This window comes from Manduca sexta, chromosome 8 (genome assembly GCF_014839805.1).
Source record: "Manduca sexta isolate Smith_Timp_Sample1 chromosome 8, JHU_Msex_v1.0, whole genome shotgun sequence".
Classification (NCBI taxonomy): Eukaryota; Metazoa; Arthropoda; class Insecta; order Lepidoptera; family Sphingidae; genus Manduca; species Manduca sexta.
Window position 1 is genome coordinate 4,451,999 of NC_051122.1, and position 23,390 is coordinate 4,475,388.

Sequence of the window (23,390 nt, forward strand, 5' to 3'; positions counted from 1 at the left end):
GTATAACAGGTATGAACAAATACCAAAATGTAGCTGGTACAAAAAAAAATGTTCCGGTGCTACAGTGCATAACTTCCTCCATAGATTTTATCATAAGTAAGAAAGAGATGTTCTCTATTACCCGGCCACATCCTGTTACCCACCATACCATTCTGTTAAGATGTCACTTTATTACTAGCTTTTCTCTAGTCTTACATGCAACATTCTTGATAGTAAGAAAGAGATAATATAACAATCTATGAAATGTGAAATGCTCAACAATCCCAATAACCTGTAAAATGTGAACTGCTCCTTTAGTACGTTTGTATATTGAAATACTAAGTATTATTACACTTTTGGAAATATCTTATCCCTATCTCAACTTTTTAATAATTTTAGTACATTATAGGGAAAACGTAAATAAGTAATATATGTGATTTTAAACAAATGAGTTTTTTTAACGCAATTTGTAAAATTTCGGTGTGTATAAAAGTAATATTTTAACAAATATGCATTTCTGACTAAATTCTTTGGATTATTATAGTCGGGGGATACAAACTCCTTTATAAATTACTTGTGTCTATGGCACCGACAGAATATTTAGGGGTGCCAAGTTAAGGTGTTGAATAAAAAGTGTACATAATTGTACGAATTTTGGGCATTTGATTTTTTATTATGTATAATTTTCACTGTAAGTCTAATTAATTGAATTCAATTCAAAAAATAACATTAATTTCATAAAAAATGCACTAATTGAATCGAAATGTCATAGATGATTGAAAAAGATCAAATTATTATTAGTAATATATTTTCAAATTCGGTTACACTTATATTTTGCTCATTATTTTTAACATCATTAGGTTCTCATACTTTAATGTAATTGAAGTTTAATGTAGTTGATACTTTTATTTCGTTAAACAAATACAATTATTGTTACTTTTTTTCAAAGTATGTTGTGTGACCTAGAAAGTTGTGCATTTTATTATTTTTTTTATACATTATTGGAGCTAGTTATAATGTGACATCGACATCTACTGGATGTCTTAATTACAAATGAATAAATAAATAAATTATGACTGTAAACGTAGAATGTCTGAAATAACTTTACAATATTTACTGGTAGCCCTGCCAAAAACGTCAAAACATCCAATTTCAGGCGATTAAACCAATTTTTATTTTATTGTGTACAAAACCCTTTTACGTAAAGAACCCTTTTGTTTTTAAGGGAAAGTTTCATTTTATATCCATAAATATGTCTATTACAACTTTGGTAAATTATTGTACATATTTTCTTTCAAAATGTTATGTTTATTACCGGCAGTATGGCACTTCATTGGTTTTGTATATTTTGCAGTATTATTTGCAATTGAAAAAAGAAAATGCTCACGAGGATTCAATTTGGTGTTGCGGTTGGAGTCGTATTCAAAATGAAAAGCCTAAAGAAACCGAGGATGAAAATGGTGAAAACAATGAGTATGTAACCTCCGAATAGTTTATTTTGACAATAAGTACGCAAAAATAATCGATTTAATATTAATGGTAGAATTGATTTAACTGCCCAGCTTTATATAGAAATATTTAAATTACACCGTTCGTTGCATAATGTAAATTTTTCCTATTATAAATTTGATTTTTTCTGTGATATTTTATACTGTTGCTAGACTTTAAGATCTTGAGTAGTTGCATTGTGTATTTTAAACATTAAACCATCCGACTTTACATAGTATTAACAGTATTGCTTCTTACTTTAAACTTACAGAGAGCAAAACCATGTAGAAGAGAACTACATAATCACTGGAGGACTGGACGATATTATAAAGATATGGCAATTAGAAAATGGCAAGTTGGAGGTGAAGCATCAGTTAGAGGGCCACTCACTTGGGGTCATATCTGTTGCTGTAAGCCCAGATGGAAAGAGTAAGTTTGTTAGTTGAATACCGCAACTCAAATTTCAATAAACTTTAATTATGAAACTAATTGAAAATTGAGATGTGATTTGAGGCAAATTTCATATAAAATGCTCCTGCTTTAAGTTATATTTAAGACTAGCTTTTGCTCGTGGCTCCGCCCGCGTTATAAAGTTTTTCAGGCTAAAGTTATCCGTTAGAAAAATAGTAGTTTCCCGGGAGCCTATGTTCTTCCCAGGGTCTCAAACTGTCTCCATACCAAATTTCATCTTAATACGTTAGGTAGTTTTTGAGTTTAACACGTTAAGGCAGACAGATGCAGCGGGGGACTTTGTTATATTATTTAGACCTTTTTAAGTGAAACAATCCCGTCATACATCATTGTTGCATAACTTTAACCGTTTACGCAGCGCAGGCAACGGACGCTCTCAAAACTCATAATTTTCCCCATTTTTGCAACATGTTTCATTACTGCTCCGCTCCTATTGGTTATAGCATGATGATATATAGGCTATAGCACTCCAGGAACAAAGGGCTATCCAACACAAAAAGATTTTTTCAGTTCAAACCGGTAGTTCCTGAGATTAGCCATTACTGCTCCGCTCCTATTGGTCATAGCGTGATGATATATAGTTTATAGCGGTCCACAAATAAAGGGCTATCCAACACAAAACGAATTTTTCAGTTGAAACCGGTAGTTCCTGAGATTAGCCATTACTGCTCCACTCCTATTGGTCATAGCGTGATGATATATAACTTTGAGCACTCCACAAACAAAGGACTATTCAACACAAAAATATTTTTTCAGTTCGAATCGGTAGTTCCTGAGATTAGCCATTACTGCTCCGCTCCTATTGAATATAGCGTGATGATATATAGCCTATAGCTCTCCACGAACAAAGGGCTATCCAACGAAAAAGAATTTTTCAGTTTGGACCGGTAGTTCCTGAGATTAGCCATTACTGCCCCGCTCCTATTGGGTATAGCGTGATGATATATAGCCTATAGCACTCCACGAATAAAGGGCTATCCAACGCAAAAAGATTTTTTCAGTTTGGACCGGTAGTTCCTAAGATTAGCCATTACTGCCCCGCTCCTATTGGGTATAGCGTGATGATATATAGCCTATAGCACTCCACGAACAAAGGGCTATCCAACGCAAAAAGAATTTTTCAGTTTGGACCGGTAGTTCCTGAGATTAGCGCGTTCAAACAAACAAACAAACAAACTCTTCAGCTTTATATAATAGTATAGATGTATAATTATTTGTTGTGCAGTATTAGATTTCCCATATTATAAATTGTTATTAGAGGTAGCATTCAAATACAATGATTGTGCTTTGAGGTATATTTAAGATATAAACAATTATTTTTTGTCATAATTAGATTTTCCAACCAAATTCTTGTATGAACAAAAATCTTTTTGAAGTACCCAAAACAATTAATTAATTCTTTTAATCAAATAAATATCCAAATTATACATATTATAGGAGCAAAACTTGTAGACACTATAGAAATAAAAACAATTTCAGCCTTAGCAAGCAGTTCTCAAGACTCATCACTTATTCTATGGGACATAGCATCTGGAGACAAACTAAAGACTTTTGAGACAGGAGCCACTGACGTGTGGACCTTGGACTTCTCACCAGATGGTAAACATGTTATATCGGGAAGTAATGCTGGAAAAATATTAATATTTGGTGTAGAAAGTGGCAAACAGGAACAGACATTGGACACAAGAGGAAAATTCACATTGAGTGTTGCTTATGTAAGAGGTTTTATTTAGGTTGAAATTCTTTCTCGATAAATAGGTTAGATCTAATTCATTCAATTGTGAACTTAAATTCAGTTATCCTTCAATAACCACTTATTGAATAATATATTGTATGTCAGTTATACCCTGAATTGTTATAATATAAATGATGTTTGAACCACATAGAAAGCCCTTATTTAAAATAAAGAAATAGTTTTAGTTATCTGGTTATTTGTTATAATTTTATTGTTATTGTTGTCATTAGTTTGATTTAATTTAGGGTTCGATTATATTGTTAAATGCATTTTTTTTGCCAAGTGCTGTAAACTTTTAATTAATTTATAAATGACCTAAGCCTGTTGCGGTCGCAATGTATGAACCTTACAAATATGTTTTGTTGATGTTGTTTTAATCTTACAGAGTCCAGATGGAAAATACATAGCAAGTGGTGCGTTAGATGGTATAATAAACATATTTGATGTGGCACAAGGAAAGCTGGTGCATACACTTGAAGGTCATGCTATGCCAATCCGCAGTCTCTGTTTCTCTCCAGACTCTCAGTTACTACTCACAGCATCTGATGATGGACATATGAAACTTTATGATGTGTAAGTTATGATAATTACCATAGTTTGTTTGTAAATACTTTGTTGATATTTTATGTTTTGCAATTTAATATCCCATAGAAACTAAGGATAGGATTTGATATTGTTGCGTCTGTAGAATTATACACAATAGCGTGAGGGGCTAAGAATTATAATTTATTAATCTCTCATTTATTATTTTATGTACTTATTCAAGCATAATAAATAATAACCAAACATTGTTTTATTCTAGAGTGCATGCAAACCTAGCAGGCACACTCTCGGGACACGCGTCATGGGTGCTCTCTGTGGCGTTCTCACCAGACGGCAAGCGGTTCGCGTCCGGTAGCGCCGATCGAACAGTCCGAGTGTGGGATCTGGACAGCATGCAGTGTCAGAATGTATTCAAGGAACATAATGATCAGGTTTGAGGAAAATATAAAATAATATGTTGATCAGTCTGCCTCTGTGAGTTGCAGTTCGTGTGCGGTAAGATCACCGGTTTGAGGTTTCTGCTTCGATTCTGGGGTCAGGCAAAGATATATAAGGTCTCTGTGCTCAATATCAGACCAGAGTCTAGATTATGTGGCCGATATGGACATAGGGAAGCTCCCTATCACTTGCTATGGAACGGTTCATACATGGTGAAAAGTGGGTGACCTGGTTGGCCCTCTGTCTACCCCTTTGGGGATAAAGTGAATGTGTATTTTTATTTTTTTTTTATGAGAAATAAATTTTCTGTTTCATTGTGATTTTCAACTCCCTCTAAAAAATATTATAGTATGATCTCGTAGCTCTCTGTGTCCTTTTCATTAAAATCAAATCAAATAAATATTAGAATATTTACTTTTAAAAATATTCAAGTATTGGAATATGATTTATTTTTCAGGTCTGGGGTGTAAAATTCAATTCAGAGAGCAACAAAATTGTGTCGGTGTCGGAAGATAAAAGTGTAAATATTTATGACTGTCCCTTATAGTCTGCCAAAAAAAGAATAAATATCCAGAAATTATATTATTTTGTGTTTTTACTTATACCTTTATGCATACTTATGTGAATAAAGCTTCGTATAATATTTTCAAAATGTTCTCTAAAGGTAATACATATAAAGAAATGAATAAAGATTATGAAAATGAAGCCTAGTTTTTATTTTCAAGTTCATTAAAATCAAGTACAAATTGTACTATTATATTACCTGAAATTTGATTTATTTTCTGCCCTTTTAAATAAACAATTCCAATCGTTTTTTTTACTATCGCGAAAATAAACCAATTAGTAATTATTTGGATTGGTGAAAACGGTGGTTAGTGGGCATAGATTGATGGTAAAGGATGAAAGATAAATCTTTCATGCGATGAAAACAGTAATATGCATAATTTTTAAAAAATATTTCTCTTTATATTGGGAGCTTATTATCTCAGACTATGACTAGGCGAAAAAAAATTTAAATCTCGGAAGAGCATTATATACGCGTGGGCAGAATTGCGAGCAACAGCTAGTATTATAATCGATTTAATACTTTCAAAGATTATATTTAAACTAAAATTCAAGGTTTTCATGTTTTTTGAGTTTCTATAAAAATATATGTTAATTTTGAGATATTGTGAAAAATTAAAGTGAAGGTTTGTTTTTGAACGAAAAGAAATAATTGACATTTGATTGACTCATGACACGTGACAGTAGTTTGTCAGCTGAGTTCTCAAGCTGAGTTACAGCGGCTACTGTCTATTTATAACATGAAAATATTATGTCTTACTCACACTTGAGGCAAATTTAATAATGCAATATATAAACTATTAATCACATGCAATGTTTTCAAAATAAATTAAAAATTCCCCGATTATAAATATTTCATTTCAAAAATAGTCGTAGTCTACTTTATTATATATTATTATTTTGTTGCTGCCATGCCGGCTAGTACTGTGGTAAGTACCTGATTTATTTTGTTTATCATTTGCATTGTGATTTCAGATATTCCATATTGACTACATAATAAACGTTTTTCCAGTATTCTATACTGTTAAAAAAGGAAAATGCCCACGAAGACCCTATTTATAGCTGTGCCTGGGTCAAAACAAACCCTGGGGGAGATTTACAGTAAGTCATATTAAAAAGAATAATTTAACAGATTCACTTTGTATAGACTTTAGTTTGGTTATCACCTCTCAACACATGCATTGTGATACTATTTGTAATATTACATCGTTGTTACCTAACTATTTAGTACAGCTTTTGTCTAGTCAAGAACATAAAGTTACCCTCAAATAACTTAGGGAATTGCTCACTCCCTTAAACATTCTTGTTCATATTATACCCAATTATTAAGTCTACACACAATCAAAAAAATTTGTGAATAATGAATATATTTTTTTATACTCATGTTTTGACTTTTATAAAATACAAAATAATTTCATGTTTGAATGTATTAAAGGAATGCCTCAAAAGAATTTATAGTGACAGGAGGACTGGATTGTGTGGTAAAAGTGTGGTCATTGGCCAACAACAAGTTGGATCTAGTCCATACATTGGAAGGGCATCCTATGGCTGTGGTTTCTGTTGCAGTCAGCCCTGATGGAACTAGTAAGTAGTACTTGTTTTTTAACAATATCTTTTCCATAAAGTCTGTTAAGAGAGAAGAGAAAAAAAAGCATACATTGACAGATATATTGCAAATTGTCTGATAATAAATTGAATAAAAAATATTTACCAAATCGCTGAGGTTTATAAAATATCTAATATAGTGAATATTGTGTTTTATCCCTTTGGTTAGAAAAATGTTCTGTTAAACGCAGGCTGCAATTTGCCATCAAAGAGCAATTCAAAAACATTGTTAATAAAAATAATTTCATTTGCAATAATGCAAATAATGTATTTATTTGCAATATTTTCAATATTATATCTAATAATATTGAAAAAAGTGTGTATTAAAGTACCATAAAATTATAGTTTAAATAAAAACAGGATATAAATTCAATCTATTGACCTTTTGCTGTCCACTGTGAAATGTGTGTTATCTTAAATGAGTGCCAATTATCCTGGTTGTAAGCAACCCGTATCCGTCTCATACTCACTACCTTTTGCAAGCTCTTGGTCATAGCAAAGTATAATTATAAAAAATGTTTTAGCAATTGCCAGCACATCCTTAGACTCTATTTTGATATTATGGGACCTTGCATCTGGTAAGAAGAAGCTTCAGGTACAGACAGGCGCGATCGACGCGTGGCAGGTCGCATTCTCGCCTGACGGGTGCAATGTGGTCACCGGAGGTCACATGGGCAAAATATATGTGTATGATGTCCAACAAGGTGGGGTGGATGGTGTGCTGGACACTAGAGGGAAGTTTATTTCTAGTGTTGCGTGGGTGAGAATAATATTACTTCTTTTTGTTTGAAATATACTTAATTGTGTATAGTAATACAGTCATCTTGACATTGCATTATTAAAAAAAAATATGATTATCTTTCAGTCTGCTAACATCATGCCAAAAATTATCCATGTATGACAAATATGTTTGGCAAAAAAAAATATTTAAGTTTTAAGATTTTTTTAACAGTTGGTAGGTTCTGTCAATATGATATGTGCATGAGTATTTCTGACTGTAAATGTGATGTTGACTACAGCAATTTTTTTTTGGAGTTGTAATAGCATTAGTGTGTGTATTTTTTTTTACTTTTATTATTATCATTCGATTTTTTTTTTATAATTTTATTTTTAATTGTTTTATCAAAAAGTCAAGTACTTGTGTGATTTTGTTTAGTAATGTAATGTCAAGGTGATCCTGTATAAGTCCCAGAAAAAAATCATAATTTTGGTTATACCTATATGTATAGATTTATGTATTATGTTCATATGGACTAGGTAGTACTGGGTCTGACCCCTGGTTTGGTATTTTTGTAACATTATTTCCTAGTGCTGCGATGTGATATAGGCGGGATCCTAGAAATTAAGCTAAATTCATTCTGCTAATATATAAAAGTGGATAAGTGGAGAAGAACTATGTTCAATGTGTCTTCGCAGAGTCCCAATAACAAGTACATAGCGGCCGGGTCGATAGATGGCGCTGTGTTTACCTTCGACACGCACCAGTGCAAGTTACTGCATCACATCGACGCGCACACGTTGGCCGTGAGGAGTGTTGCCTTTTCTAATAAGAGTGATCTTCTTGCAACTGCCTCCAATGATGGGAGAATGAAGTTGTTTGATTCGTACGTATTTAATTTGTCTTCTTATGACTTGGCGCCTGCGTAATTAGATGGAGCAATTTTATTGCGGCTAAGCTGTTAAATTCTACTTGGCTTATATATGGACCCTATGATGGGCTTTGCTCTTGATCTATTCAGGAGTTTATGATGTCATGAGATTTTAGACCCACAAAGTTATTTGAAGATTGAAGTTATGTTTATTATTCAAGTATTTTTTTTTAAATCTTTTTGAGAAATGTTGGTATTATGTAGTTTAACTATAAAGTTTGTTTAGACTTAAGAGACTAAAGGATCTGATAATTTTCAACAAAATATGTCATATATATTTTTTTATTACTTTGAATGACGAGACGAGCTTGCCGTTCGCCTGATGGTAAGCGATACAACCGCCCATAAACAGTAGAAACACTATCCAAAACCTTTAATTACAAAGTATTATTCCACTGCGCTCACCATTCTGAGACATGAGGTGTTAAGTATTATTATGTCCAGTAGTTACACTGGCTACAATATCCTTTCAAACCGGAAGACAACAGTGACTGCACACTGCTGCTTGGGGCAGAAATAGACATTCCCATGGTACTTACCCAAGCGGACTCTCACATATAAGAGACCTACCAGCAGTGAATACATGCCTCTACTGCTCATCCCTTTTGCATAAACTAAAGGAAACGCCAGTTATAAATAACTCTATCCCACAGTGAGTCCGGTCGCCACTTAAACACGTTAGAGCTCAAAGGCTGGGTGGTGGCGGTTCGATTCAGCCCGGACGGCACTCGGATTGCGACCGCCACGACCGACGGCGTTGTGTGCGTGGTCGCTATACGACAGCTGACTGTTCTTCACGCTTTCCAAGGACATGCGGATACGGTGAGAGATCTTTGAATAGAAAATATTAGTATTTACTTTATGCTAGGGAATTCAATGCCGCAATGTAGCAAGGAGATTCGGACGATAAAGTTGGTGACCATTCTTAGATCTTTTTGGTGGATTTAACGTGGAATATACTTAGGTACATATTTTGTGTCGTGTTATAATCTTAGAGATAGTTGAGATAGATATAGACATTATTTGATAGAACGAATGTAAAAAGAAGAAAAAGATGAGACTTAAAATTTTGTAAAAACTCAGACACTGTAAGCTCATTCTGCATAGATCGGAACGTCAACAGCAAAAAAAAATATTTGTGCAATTGTCAAATGTACGTAGATATTGTAACTTTAACTTTTCGGACGACCAACACCTCAGTCCCCCGTGACCATGAAGGCTGCATAGTCTTGGAAACGTTGGGAGAAAATAATTATAAGAGAAAACCGCGATAAAATGCGAAAAATTGTTTTATTCCAAAACTATTTCGCGACGATTTTTTTATTTGGAGAAATTATGAAATAATGGCTTAAGTTTTTTATCTGTCGCCACTCTGTTCGTTTGCACTAACCCTAAGAAACTTCTTACTTTGTGACACTATTCCAGTTCCACTAATTCGTAATCCTATATTTTCAGCTATGTTTTCAGCGCGAAAAGTTGTTAGGATGTCTGGAAGTTTTTTGTCAATCGCGCAAAAACTTTGATCGAGTTAAAAAAGATTGGTCACACATGATATTTACTAATAGACTATTAGGTTTCTTTTTATCTAGGGAATACTTATTTTTTAAAACAGTGAAAACTAGTGATTGTGAATTGATAAGAAGGTAGCAATAATCGTTATGTTTTTCAGGTATGGGATATCCATTTCAACAAAAATAGTGATAAACTGTTATCAGTATCTAAAGACAAATGCATCAACATTTACGAATGTCCAATACCGCCGCCGCCTGCTAAAAAGTAATTACAATAAATGCCATCTTAAAATATGTTACTTGCTTACAATCAAAAATATTGTACTGGAATATTATCTCGATAGTTTTGCTTAAGTTTAATTTGTGTATACAAAATATCTAAATAATAAACCTAATATTGTATAATTATAATACATAGAAAATAAGTTATAAACTGTTTACGGTTTTATAATAAATTAATGATTGTTAAGGATTTGTTTTTTTTTTACTTTGAATGGCGAGACGAGCTTGTCGTTCGCCTGATGGTAAGTGATACGATCGCTAATAAACAGAAAAAAACACCATCCAACACCTCGAATTACTAAGTATTGTTTGGTATTCCACTCCGCTCGAAGTATTATTATGTCCAGAAGGATTGGCCACAATGCCCTTCAAATCGGAACACAACACGACTAAACAGTGCTGCTTGGTGATAGAACTAGACATTGCGGTGATACCTACATTCAGGCGGACTCTCACGTATGAGAAACCTTCCACCAGTAAAAAGTATATAAAGTGTTTTTTATACTTAATCCCATAGAAGAGTACTTATTACTAAAGGTACCTTTATCGGACGATTAACCTGTTCACGAACGATTGTGATCATGCCAACGAATTCGGCACATTTATCTAAAATATAGGTAAGTCGCAAAAATCTATGAGCATCAATGTCGAACAAAGGCCGCTGTTGAATTAATGAACTTTTTAATTCCTGTTCTTGGTATTGAAGTCGCATATTCGACGTCAGAAAAGAACAAAAGTATCCCCCACACGCTAATCCCGGTTCTGGTGCACGAAGGTTGATTAATTTTCGGCAGTAAGAGGATCGGCCGCGCGTTGCCGACGCTCCTTTCCCTAATTTGAAAGAACAAGGATTCAAAATTATTACTCAGTCTTTATATACGGTAATGAACGAAATTGGGAAACTGTTATAATGTTTCGCACTTTATTGATATTACGTATGTCTGCAGATTACTGTTCATCTGGTGGTAACGTTAGGATTAGTAATTATTGAATTTTCGTATTAGGTATATGTCTATGCGTATAAAAGGGATTATAGTGTATATTGTTTAACTGTTTAAACTTAATTAGTGGTCGCATATCAAAATTAATATATGTATACAGCATAACACATACTTAAGTATTATATTTTTTTTCTCATCATGAACTTCAGTTATTGTGCACACAATGTGCTTAAGATGGGTACAAACCATTTATAACATGCAGTGCCCGATACCCATCAAAAACACCAGATATTGTGCTGATCAATACAACAGAATCGCATAAAGAAAGTTCAACAACGCACTAGTTCCATTTCACCGAATGTATTCCACGTTGAATTACATAAAGCGCGGCATTTATCAAAAATATTTACATCGGTAGCAAGTGAATTCGTATCGGCTTAATTTGCGGAGAATTATGCGGCCGCGAGCCCGTCGGGAAATCAACTTTACATTCAATTTACCACCGGCGTGCACAGATAAAAACCAATCACTTCATTTTTACCTGCCCGACGCGGGATCAGTTGTTGCTATAGATACAAAATAATGCTTCAATATTCCCCACTGCGGGTGTTTTGCTTTATTTAAGATTACTTTTCAATTATTAAGGCTTTAGCGTTTTAATACAAGTGTTAGCGAGGATTATAAATTGGAGATGCGGAAAATATAGAATTTTAACTATAATATTTACCTATTTAAAATATGTGTTTCGAGTTCAAAGAAGATTGAATCCTTAGTTGTAATGAGTGTTCTCTTTATTTAATACTTATATGGCTTACCTACCCAATACCCAAAAAGTACCTACTGTAAAATATTAAGAAAAGTAGTAACTTTCAGCAATTGTTACCAAATCTGAGTTAAGTAAATAAGAATTTCTGATTAATCTATCCATCTAATAACTACATATCATGATAGCAATCTGTACCATTTTATCGCTGCAAATTGTAAGTTCCTAATTTTTTGTCCACTCGCAATATTTGGCAATTCGGCCCTTGTGCCGCTGACAAGCTGTATTGTACATATGGCGGGTGATAGCCATAGCCGTTCGGAGGTATCGATGTCGTAATCACGGCCGGCGGCAGCGCCATTCAATGAGATGAAATCACTATGCGGCCGTATGAATAATTCAGGCGCGGTCCACCTGCAACACCCACCTCAACCCTCCCGCGATACATATACTATTCACTGCTCGTCTACCTCTAACTATGACAAAATATATTATACCAGTTATGCTCGACTTATTTTTATTGCGCAGCTAGAATTGCACAGGCACGACTTTAAAAATCATCAATTGTTAAAGGTTCGTTGTGTGGGTTTTATGTTGCACACGTGCAAAATAAATAAATATTGTAGATATTCAATAAATAATTTATTTGTGACTATTCATAATCAATAAATAATTCTTTAACAACTTCTTAGTGGTGGTAGGAGATGGCCGGGGAGGAGAAGGCAACGTGGGCGAGGGGAGCAGCGTCGTACGCGATCTTGGCTACGGGAGCGGTGTAGGCGACCTTGGCGATGGGGGCAGCGTATGCGACAGGAGCATGAGCGTAGCCGACCTTGGCGACGGGGGCAGCGTAGGCGACGGGAGCATGAGCGTAGGCAATCTTGGCAACGGGAGCAGCGTAGGCGACCTTGGCAACAGGGGCAGCGTAGGCCACTTTAGCTACGGGTGCGGCGGCGTAGGCGATCTTGGCAGGCTCGGCAATAGGCTGGCCCTCGTAGCGGACGACGGCGTTGAATCCGTTCTCCTTGTCAGCGGTGTAGTCCACAATGCGGTGCACGCCATCAGGCTGGACGAGGGAGTAGGAGCCGTGGACGGCGTATCCTTCACGGGTTTCCTTCTGTTCCTTAATATCGCCGCTGTGGTCGTCTCTGACGGAGTATGCGAATTCGTAATGGGCGGGTGCTTCGGCTTCAGCGTACGCTATTTTGGCGAGAGGTACGACGGGAAGGGCTGATGCGGCTACCGCCAGGGAGAGGACAGCGAAGAACTGAAAAAAAAGAATTATTATTAATTAGTTTTCTGTTAGAAGTGTGACATTTTCGTTGTGAAAGTTTGTATAAATAAAAATATTTGTTTTTTTTATAAGGCTTATAATAGCTACCGATAGATAATTTATATTTTTATACATAACCGATAGTACAGAACAACGCGAACTGAAATATTTTTTGCAAAATCCAAGTCCTCACCTTAGCGGCCATTGTTGTTTTGCTGTCACCGGTTGACTATGGTGTAGTGAGACTTGCACCAGATTTTATACAAAAATCGACGAGGCTCAGTGACACAGAATAAGCCCGGGGCGTTGGTAATTAAGCCTTACAGTTGATTGAGAGGTGAAGGTTAGATTTCGCGACAGTCCACGACCGCTTGCTCTCATATGTGACAGGTTGAGTTGATACAATGTCGAGATTACATATCTACGTAGATATAGATAAACTCTGATGTCCTATTAGCATTGTACATTGTTATTTATGACTTTCATATAGTGTTATGTTAATTTTTGATTACGACTTTCGATTGAAATTTAGTTAAAAACCATCAGCCGAAGTTAGGAAGAAATTGTATATACAAGACGATTATCAATGACAGTAAATATCAGTTGACAAAAAATTAAGGTGCCACAATGTTTTTGATGCTGCATCAAGGCAATAAACTCTTGTTCTTTATTTATGCGATGGCATCATCGTCCCTTAACATTTAAAAAAGGCTAATTGTTATCGACGCCATATCTTTTCATTTAATTGTTATAATAAATTTCTCATCGCATTCCTGTCTTTATTTCACCTAAAGTTTTAGCTTGTGCACAATCAAGCTGTCTTATAGACGATAGAGGCATATTTAGATACCCACTAACAGATTGTTTGTAGAATAGTGAAGTTTATATACATAAGTATAATGCTGCTAAAGACATACAACAAGGACCTTCACAAGAGGCGTCTTAGCTACAGTTTCGATAAAAAAAAATGATATGTTCAAAGATCAATATAGTATCGTAACTATAAACGTCATGGATCTAGCATAGGATTGATTTAAATAGATACTTATAAATCCTGATCTGCAAAATAACGAACCTACTTTGGGGCGCCACTTTTGCCTTACTTTTTGTTAGTATAAGAAATTAATTCCATATTTTACTACATCATGACGAGGGTTTTTTATTTTGCTGGTCAGGCTGTATCTACCTAGGTTCTCTTTTTTATTTTTGAATAACTTTATCTATGAAACGAATATGAATGGTTCCTTTGCTTTAAAAAGTTAAATCAATAAAAAGCGGTTGGTTCAGAGCTCTATATTCTCGTTTTCTACTCCCTCTGCTGCTTGATAATACTTTTATGAATATTGTTGTAGTCGGTCATTTCATAAAAGAGAAGCATGCATTTCATAGAATTGCGCTCTTCATGGTACGATTAGAAACCTTAAAACTACACGCAACACGGTCGCGACATTCTGTTTGGGTAGGTTATATTCGCAAATGAAACACCTCAATGTCAATTGTGCGTACTTATTATAGCGATGCAATATTTTGTTCTTGTTGGGAAATATATAAGACTCGTAAATATACCTAGATTAGCTATAACTAACATCCATTTGACTATGTATCTTTCCTATTCCTGTCGCTGACTTGCAGGGACAGTTTTGCTTTTTATCAGTGAAAGATTTTATGAATACTTAATGACTGTGATTTAGATCTCAATTACCAAAGTTACGTCAATATCCGAAAGATTATATTGGAGGATAATGGGGGAGCAGGCATTGTTGCTGGTGGTAGAATTAATCAGTCTTGATTTAGGTTTTGTCTGCTTTTTTAACTTCTTATATAACTGCACGCTAATCTTCAATTATTATAATTTCTTTTTTATTTTACTATACATCGATTGTAAACGTCAATTAGTTTGAAGTTACGACCTTATGTATTCAAATGCAACCTGTGTTTACCTATAAGTTGGTTTGTCAATCTAGTTTAACACTACATTAAGCTATAATATACTTAATATAATGTACTTAATACCTAATATGAAAACCGTTGGTAGACCAAATAAAATAAATAAATAAAATGACATTAGTAGTCCCTATAAATATTAATTAATCGAACCCATAAATTCATAAATTATATCTTCTTTATAAAGGCAATGTAATTTCAGATCAACATACATTATTCGATTGTTGCAAAAAGTGGTTAAATTGGCACTCTTGATACGCAATAAAGGCGATAAACAAACATGCAATATCACAGAAGCTATTATTGTGCAATCCGATAATAAGAGTATTCATAATAATATTATGTTAATGCAGATGAAAATTACATCAGCCGTCTGATGACTGGATCTATTTGTAAATTTTAAAAGATTGCCGACTACCTTGGTTGGAAATGGCTGATCATTATTTTTAAATTTAACAATTTTTTTTTTTTTGTAAATTTACATGCTATTATGTCGCGATGTCAATTCGTATAAGTGCGAAGAGTTACTTATACTCACATCTCAGAACAATTATTATTCTGTGTTGCAGATTATGAACAATCAAAATATGTAATTAGTGAACAGGCTTAAAATCATTTGCTTATCATGTTTTCTTTCAGTTTTCAAATAAAAACAAATATACTATTTGCTTTCTGCATATAAATTTCCAAAAAAACAGAGACATACTTATTTGGCATTGTAATATTTACACCCATAATTAAATCATTTATAACATATTACAACACCGATTGGCAACAGTGCTAACTAGAACCGCCTACTCTAAACATACACTTATTATTCATACACAAATAAATCAAATCACCATAAGCTTAGTTATATAATTGTTGCACAGCGTTAATAAAATCAGTTGAAGCGGAACAGGTTCTTTCTCTGCCAAAGTGTCGAGACCTCATGCTTTCTACCTTGAGCGTCGCATCTGTGAATGTTAAAAGAAGTACCGTGGATTCCGTTACACTGGCCCGTTTATGGGCAAAGAAATCAAAAGTAGTTTTTGATTAAATGTGACCGTGCCCTTGGCCGAAATGTTTTGGGTGTGGCCCGGCTTGTAACGTGTTACGCGCCAAATGTTGATTAATGGCAAACACATATGTAATAACCATTACTGTTACAAATAACCATATTCAAAGATACGCTATCTGAAATTAGAAATTTGAATTATATCGATGCATAAAATCGATCGTTAATATCGTTTATTAAATTCGCAATATAAGGTGATCTTGTTTTGACATTTTTAAATTATACTAAATGCTAGTGTCAAGAGCATAACTCGTGTAATTATTTTTAATTAATAGTACATGTGTAAATGTATCTCAGAACATTTGTATAATAAGTATATCGCGTTGAAATTCGGTTGGATACATACCTACAGATATTTTCTAAAGTAATTGAGAGATGAGCGCTACAAAAATACCAATGTTTATAACATAAAAATGATAACATATACAACAATTATACTGTATCTAGTATCTTCTTCCTTGATATAAATGATATTTGATTGATTCCTTCATAACCAAATTTGGGTCACGGCGGCCAATCTCAACAGAGATCAGCCAAGTACCTACGCAGGACATGCTCTATTCCTTCACTCTCATAGCCCGGTGAAACTGCAATCCCACATGATCGGAGAGAGACCAAACAACTATACTGTACTACTGTGTGCTCGAAATAACTATGAATTACATAAAATAATTGAACTCTTACTACACTATCCATAAATATAAACAAAATATATGTTTGCAGTATCTAAATTTCAAGAAACTTAACTTCAGTCTTTCAAGATAATTACTTAATCTGCCCTAGAGAAAATAAAACATAAATATTGATATACTCTACAAAACAGTCGCTACTTACCTTGCTGAACAAATAAACTATGGGTAATTAACTCATTCTGAATATGTTGTTAATTATCCTGATACTAGGGCCACATTAACGCCAAATGATATTAATTATCGCATTAATCGAAATAAGCGGAACGGTAGCTGCGAAAACGACTTATATCGTTTTCATTTTAAATCGGCATTCATTATACAATCGAAAAGTTATAGTATCCACTAAACTACACATATCACGCATTTATCCCCGAAGGAATATGCAGAGGCGCAACCATCCAACATCCACTCACTTTTCGCCAAGTGTGGTCCGTCCCATGATGTGATAGGGGGCGAGCCTATCGCCATATCAGGCACAAATTCCAGACTCCGGGCTAATACTGAGCAGAAAAACCCAAATATCACTTAGCCCGACCCGGGAGTCGAACCCAGGACCTCAGAGCGCTGCCGTACCACGCGCAGTACAACTACGCCACCGAGGCAATCAGAAGTATCAAGTTGTAAAATGTAAATCACAATTTTGTATGATATATACACACAATTTTGTATGTATATATCATACAAAATTGTGATTTATATTTTACAACTAATACACGGCAGGGGCGCACGTTGAAATTATACGAAAGGGAATCCGACACAATATATACTTAAGTACTAATATGCATAAATGCGGTCTGAAAATCGGTTTAATTATAAGTGCTTAGATTTTACATAAATTATGAAAGGTAGGCCGCCAGGAATCGAGTTATATGGACCTTTCGCCACTGACATAGATGTTTATTTCTTATTCCATGGCCTGATAAAGTAAATTAAAATTTGTTTCTGTACTTAACTTAATATTGTTTATGTTAGTATCTATCTTCTTATATTATGTATAACTTTGCTTTATGATATTTATGTTTCCTTCGTTTTCAATTTTGTATCAATCTACGGCAATTTGTTGTTATCTTTGTAGTAAACTGTGGATAGCGTTGTGGGCTCTACACTTATGTAAACGTTGATACAGTAACAACCTATTTGTAAATTTCGTTAGTTATCCCATAATAAGTAAATAAATTATAACAAAATATTCTAAACTAAAAGGGCTTTAAAATTAAAACTTAGATTTTGGCGATGTTTACACAACCTCACGTGGATTATGTAAATCAATAGTGTGGAGCAATTTAAAAATATTTGAGCAATAGTTAATACTAGTAAGTGACCCGTAACGATGTCGTATGACCAGTCGGTGTGTAGACGAAACAGATTTAACGAGATAATTATATCAAACGATAATAAAACACATGATAAATAAAATATATATATACAAACAGTTTGTGTCTGTTTGTTTATAAAGATTTTAATGTATTAATATACAGTTTTTTAAATTTTATTCAGATTATATTCTTCTAAGCACTCAAATATATTGAAAATTATAATGTTTTTATATGCTGCTGATTATGTAGTCGAATTTGAAGACGTATTTACAATAACCGCCCATGACCACGATCAAAAAATAGTGTACAATAAAGGTTATTAATGTTGTGGAAATAGACATTCGATGTTAATTTAATTTGGCTCTAATTAACTTGTAATTGGTATTCATTTTAAAATACCACATACAAAAGTTTTAATAAAGGACTAAAATCTTTATGTTCGGTGACATTTAGGAAAAACATAATACTTATATGGCTGACCAAAATTTTGTTACAAAACCCTGTTTTTATGCCTATTGTATATGAAATGATTTTAGTGCAAATTGTTTTAAGCATATTCTACACTCACACACACTCACGACTCTATCCTCGAATGGGTAGGTAGGCACAACTAATACATCCTTTTTTCGCCATGCGTATTTCGTCCTACGATATGATATAGGGCGAAACTATCGTCGTATTGTATAAAAATTCCAGAACCCGGGCTAATACTGAGCAGAAAAAATATCGCCGTGGCTGACCCGGGATTCGAACATAGGACCGCAGCGGTCGGGTACAGCGCAAACAAAAACAACCACGTCATCGATGGCGTCAGTATTGATAAGAAACATTAAAGAAAACATTTTAAACGTATTTTTGTAGATTATAAATTTCTTTATTTGAATTCAACGTTTAAATCATTGTAGCTGATCTATAAGGATAATATAACTAGAGCATTTGTTTAAAAGTTTTCCTTGTTCGGCTCTGTCATTTTATATCAAGCCAAGGACAGGCATTCTTGCCAACTTTACGTGGAATTTGCATTACGATATAATAAATCATCGCCGAATCATAAACAAACTTCAAAAGTTTTACTCTACATAGATATATTTAATGTAATGCAGAAAAGAAACTATTCTTAATTCGCAATTAATATATTTATCTATAGTAATTGCTACTTATTAATAATATCAGCCCTGTATTATATACTTGCCCACTGCTGAGCTGCCTTAGTCCACCACGCTGGCCTAGAGCGGATTGGTAGACTACACACCTTCGAAATTCCTATAGAGAAACTTCTCAGATGTGCAGGTTTCCTCACGATGTTTTCCTTCACCGTTAAAGCGAACGATAATTCACAAAGAATACACACATGATTTTTAGAAAAGTCAGAGGTGTGTGCCCTTGGGATTTGAACCTGCGGACATCCGTCTCGGCAGTCCGTTCCACACCTAACTAGGCTATCGCCGCTTATTGTTTTCATTTTATAGGGTTACACGAGCATACGGTTCACCTGGTGGTAAGTGATCACCGCCGTCCATGAACATCTGGAATACTAGGGGGCATAGAGATGCGTTGTTGATCTTTTAGGTTAGAATCCGCTCTTTTTTTGGAGCTTGCCAAGTCGTATCTGTTCGAAAATGCTGCTGTTGCCAATTGGTTCCATAGTATTTAATTTTAATTCGCATATAGCCCCATTGTTCAATTTTGGAAAGTTCTTTGAGCCGGTAGTCTGAGTCTTATCTTCTAAAGATCGTTTGGAAATTATGGACTTAATTAAACATAGTCCTATCTGAAACTCTCAATTTGTCATTGAAAATAATATTATGAAAAATTGGACAATTGGTATCGTTGATATGGTTCATTTTCTTCTTTCACTTGCCCGTATTACACTCTAATCTAGGATCTGTGCGATATACATTAAGTTTGGTCGTTCGTAGAAGTAGGTAGTTAATTTTCTTCCATTTCATAATGTATGAAACTTAAACTAAACCTGGACCATTCTAAGGTAACAATGACATCTTTTAGCAATATAATGAACACGAGAACATAATAAAATACACTTTCTAACTTTAAAAATATGTTTAGAAAATTAGGACACCCTGTTTTGAACTATGATGTAAATTGTAGGCAATAAGAAAGAGACAAGCACGTAATAAACTAGTAGTTACGGTCAAAAGGTGGGAATGCCTCTTGCTATCTATTTATTGTCAATGACTAGGTACCTAACTCAAGAAGAGAAGATGATCAGATAGCAACGCCATGCGTTGTAAATACAATAATATCGACTTCTTTTTAATTTCACACATTGGATAAATCGTACAAATAGAATACATATATTAATCATGGTTCTGACATCAGAATATCACTAATGTTTACCAGTATCAATCATGTGTACATGTGTATACAATACACTTCATTTTATTTACGGTCTGAATTTTCGTAATAGGCTAATTTATTACAACGATTTATATCATCGGGTAATTTTAATTGCTTGTAAAGATCCTTCAAGGGAATGATCTTGAGCGGTTACATAACAGCGGTCGAGTTTTGGCGGTGCGTGTGTGCTGTGTGCGAGACCGCGTCCCGATATATAAGCACAGGGCTATCTCTCACCGGCACATTGGCTCACTACAACCAAACACATCAACATGGTCGCTAAAGTGAGTCATTTGTGATTAAAACCAAAGAATATAGTGCTTTCTAATGAGAGATTAAAACGATAATTAAGAATTATGTACATCCTAAACAATCCCAATTAAGTTTTAATTATTTTAAATTAATCACATTTTAAATAATAAATAAATAAATTTACTAGTTGTAAATTAAAAGCTATTATGTTTGTAAAGTGTGATGTAATATTTACATTTTGTGATAGAACAAATAAAGACTTTATTTACTAATTATATTACGTTGTTTCCAGTTCGCAGTCTTCGCATGCCTGGTGGCTGCTGCCGCCGCTGTTGCCGTATCGGTTCTGCCGGTGGCTAAAGTAGCATATGCTGAAGCCGAGGCCCCGCCCACTACGACTTCGAGTACTCCGTCCACGATGGCCACACCGGAGACGTAAAGCAACAAAAAGAATCCCGTGCCGGCGATGCTGTCCATGGTTCATACTCGCTCGTCCAGCCTGACGGTGTTCACCGCATCGTTGAGTACAGTTCTGACAATGAACACGGATTCAACGCGATCGTTCGCTACGAAGGCACCCCTGTTGCTGCCCCCGCCAAGATCGCCTACGCCGCTGCTCCCGTTGCCAAAGTTGCCTACGCCGCCGCTCCAGTCGCTAACTACGCCTACGCCGCCGCCCCCGTAGCCAAGGTCGCCTACGCTGCCGCTCCTGTCGCTAAGGTCGCCTACGCTGCCCCTGTCGCCAAGGTTGCCTACGCTCCTGCTCCTGTCAGCTACGCCGCCGCTCCAGTCGCCAAGATCGCATACGCCCCAGCTTCCTATTCCTACGCCGCCGCCCCCGTCGCCAAAGTTGCATATGCTGCTGCACCCATCGCCAAAGTAGCATACGCAGCCCCTCTTGGCCACGTCACCTTCTCCTCTCCCGCCGTCTCATACCACCACTAAATTATAAATACCATTGTTACTTAAAATTCTATTTATTCTGTTAAATACAAAGTAGTGAATTTTACTCAAAGCTTTTATTTTCCTGAGGGTCGACAAGCGAGAATTGCGCAAGGAGGCGTCAAAACGACGTATCCGATATCAAAACGCTCCAAACGAAGTTAGAAAGAAGCGTGCGGGTAGTGTCGGGGAACCAATTGAATTATGTTGCGTTATGAGGCGAGCGGGTCCGGTTACGCGGCACGTCCAAGTCGCCCTCGGCGGGCCGCCTGACGCATTGCTTCTGACACCTATTCATTCGGCTAGTTTAGCCGAGACTGCCGTAATTACATCCGATACATTCAATGGTCGCTCCCCTCTTTCGCCTTGTAGTCAAGTGGGTCCGGGGGACGGGGTATGCCTACAGTGATTGTCGGCACACTAGCCGCCTGGCAAAAAGTAGCGTTACGTATCGACACCTACATTAATAATTGCAGGCAAATACAAAGTGACAGCGCTGATGTTAGAAGTAGTTGTTAGCATAAAGCGAGGGGCCTGCGAGCGTGTGATCTGAATGTTATATCACGCGCCCCATGCCGCGCCAGCCGAAGGGGTTGCACCGTCAAGTGTTTGAGTAACAAATTAATGTACTTGCGTTTTGAGTAATTTGTTGTGGTTATTACTTGGAGTGCGCTTGGCGTAAATATTTCTATAATCGTAGTGCCTTTTTGAGGTAAACTTTATAAATAATAAAGTTTCCTTACGGTAAAATCAATATTTATTCATCCATTATTACAATATATAATTATGTATTAACAACTAGCTTTGCTCACAGAAATGAAATGAAGTCGATTTTTTTTATTTTTAGGAACAGAAATACTAAAAGCTCCACTTAAATGGAGTATATTCAATTAAGTCTTGCAATAATATTACTATACCTACTGATATTTATTCCAAAGTAGTATTTATAACCACGTTGTAGATAAATAAGTTTGCACTCTACACAGAGAATTGGCCAGCTTATATAGTAACACTGTCTCACAGAAACTTAAGTGACAACTTGCTGATACGTTTCTAATGGCGAGGATTATCGGAGGCCCTAAGATTCTCCTTGCTATCCTGGTTCTTATATTATTTCCTTTAAAAGCACACAGTTTAATTCTCCTAGTTTGTGTAATACCGGTAGATTGTGTAACATCAGATGACCTACACGCTTATTTCCCCGCGTATATTTAAAAAAATGTTTATTCCGTCCGCATTTTATTTCAATAAAGCATTCTCTGTGTGAATATTAAATGTCCGGCTGAATAATCAGTGCGGACAAATGTTTTGGTGAAGTTTTACAAGCCGCCCACAAAGGGTTGTTTCGTGTTAATCCGGCTATTATCGGATGATGAACTATTACCCCCCTGTGCCGCACCGCACCCCCCGCGTCTCGTTTAACCGTTGCGGGTGGTATTATACCGAATGCGCTCCTCAGAGACTTGGTACTGTCATTACACGGTATGGAAGGGTTGTGGCAAATAATGCTTTGATACAACATGTTTGTTTTTAAGTTTGTTTTATAGTTTGTTCTCTTTATATGATTTCGTACAATATTTTTTCCCA

At 35.4% G+C, this 23,390-nt stretch overlaps 4 protein-coding genes across 4 annotated transcripts; 3 read left to right on the top strand and 1 right to left on the bottom strand.

Moving 5' to 3' along the window:
• Positions 1 to 1,052: 1,052 nt before the first annotated feature.
• On the top strand, positions 1,053 to 5,239 carry LOC115442756 (WD repeat-containing protein 61). The gene is made up of 7 exons (XM_030167910.2): positions 1,053 to 1,249; positions 1,334 to 1,452; positions 1,739 to 1,896; positions 3,418 to 3,653; positions 4,059 to 4,246; positions 4,476 to 4,647; positions 5,112 to 5,239. The coding sequence occupies exons 1-7, from the start codon at positions 1,232 to 1,234 to the stop codon at positions 5,199 to 5,201; spliced, it is 981 nt and encodes a 326-aa protein (XP_030023770.1). The 5' UTR covers positions 1,053 to 1,231; the 3' UTR covers positions 5,202 to 5,239.
• A 670-nt stretch (positions 5,240 to 5,909) lies between these two features.
• LOC115442752 (WD repeat-containing protein 61) lies at positions 5,910 to 10,455 on the top strand. Its single transcript, XM_030167905.2, has 7 exons — positions 5,910 to 6,147; positions 6,231 to 6,319; positions 6,654 to 6,802; positions 7,348 to 7,583; positions 8,240 to 8,427; positions 9,126 to 9,294; positions 10,142 to 10,455. The coding sequence occupies exons 1-7, from the start codon at positions 6,130 to 6,132 to the stop codon at positions 10,250 to 10,252; spliced, it is 960 nt and encodes a 319-aa protein (XP_030023765.2). The 5' UTR covers positions 5,910 to 6,129; the 3' UTR covers positions 10,253 to 10,455.
• A 2,134-nt stretch (positions 10,456 to 12,589) lies between these two features.
• LOC115442732 (cuticle protein) lies at positions 12,590 to 13,520 on the bottom strand. The gene is made up of 2 exons (XM_030167880.2): positions 13,436 to 13,520; positions 12,590 to 13,236 (listed from the first exon to the last, which is right to left on the bottom strand). The coding sequence occupies exons 1-2, from the start codon at positions 13,445 to 13,447 to the stop codon at positions 12,658 to 12,660; spliced, it is 591 nt and encodes a 196-aa protein (XP_030023740.2). The 5' UTR covers positions 13,448 to 13,520; the 3' UTR covers positions 12,590 to 12,657.
• A 7,283-nt stretch (positions 13,521 to 20,803) lies between these two features.
• LOC115442731 (cuticle protein) lies at positions 20,804 to 21,870 on the top strand. Its single transcript, XM_030167879.2, is given in 3 exon segments — positions 20,804 to 20,893; positions 21,154 to 21,241; positions 21,244 to 21,870. Coding segments are annotated over 3 exon segments (663 nt in total). The 5' UTR covers positions 20,804 to 20,881; the 3' UTR covers positions 21,807 to 21,870.
• The last annotated feature ends 1,520 nt before the right edge of the window (positions 21,871 to 23,390 follow it).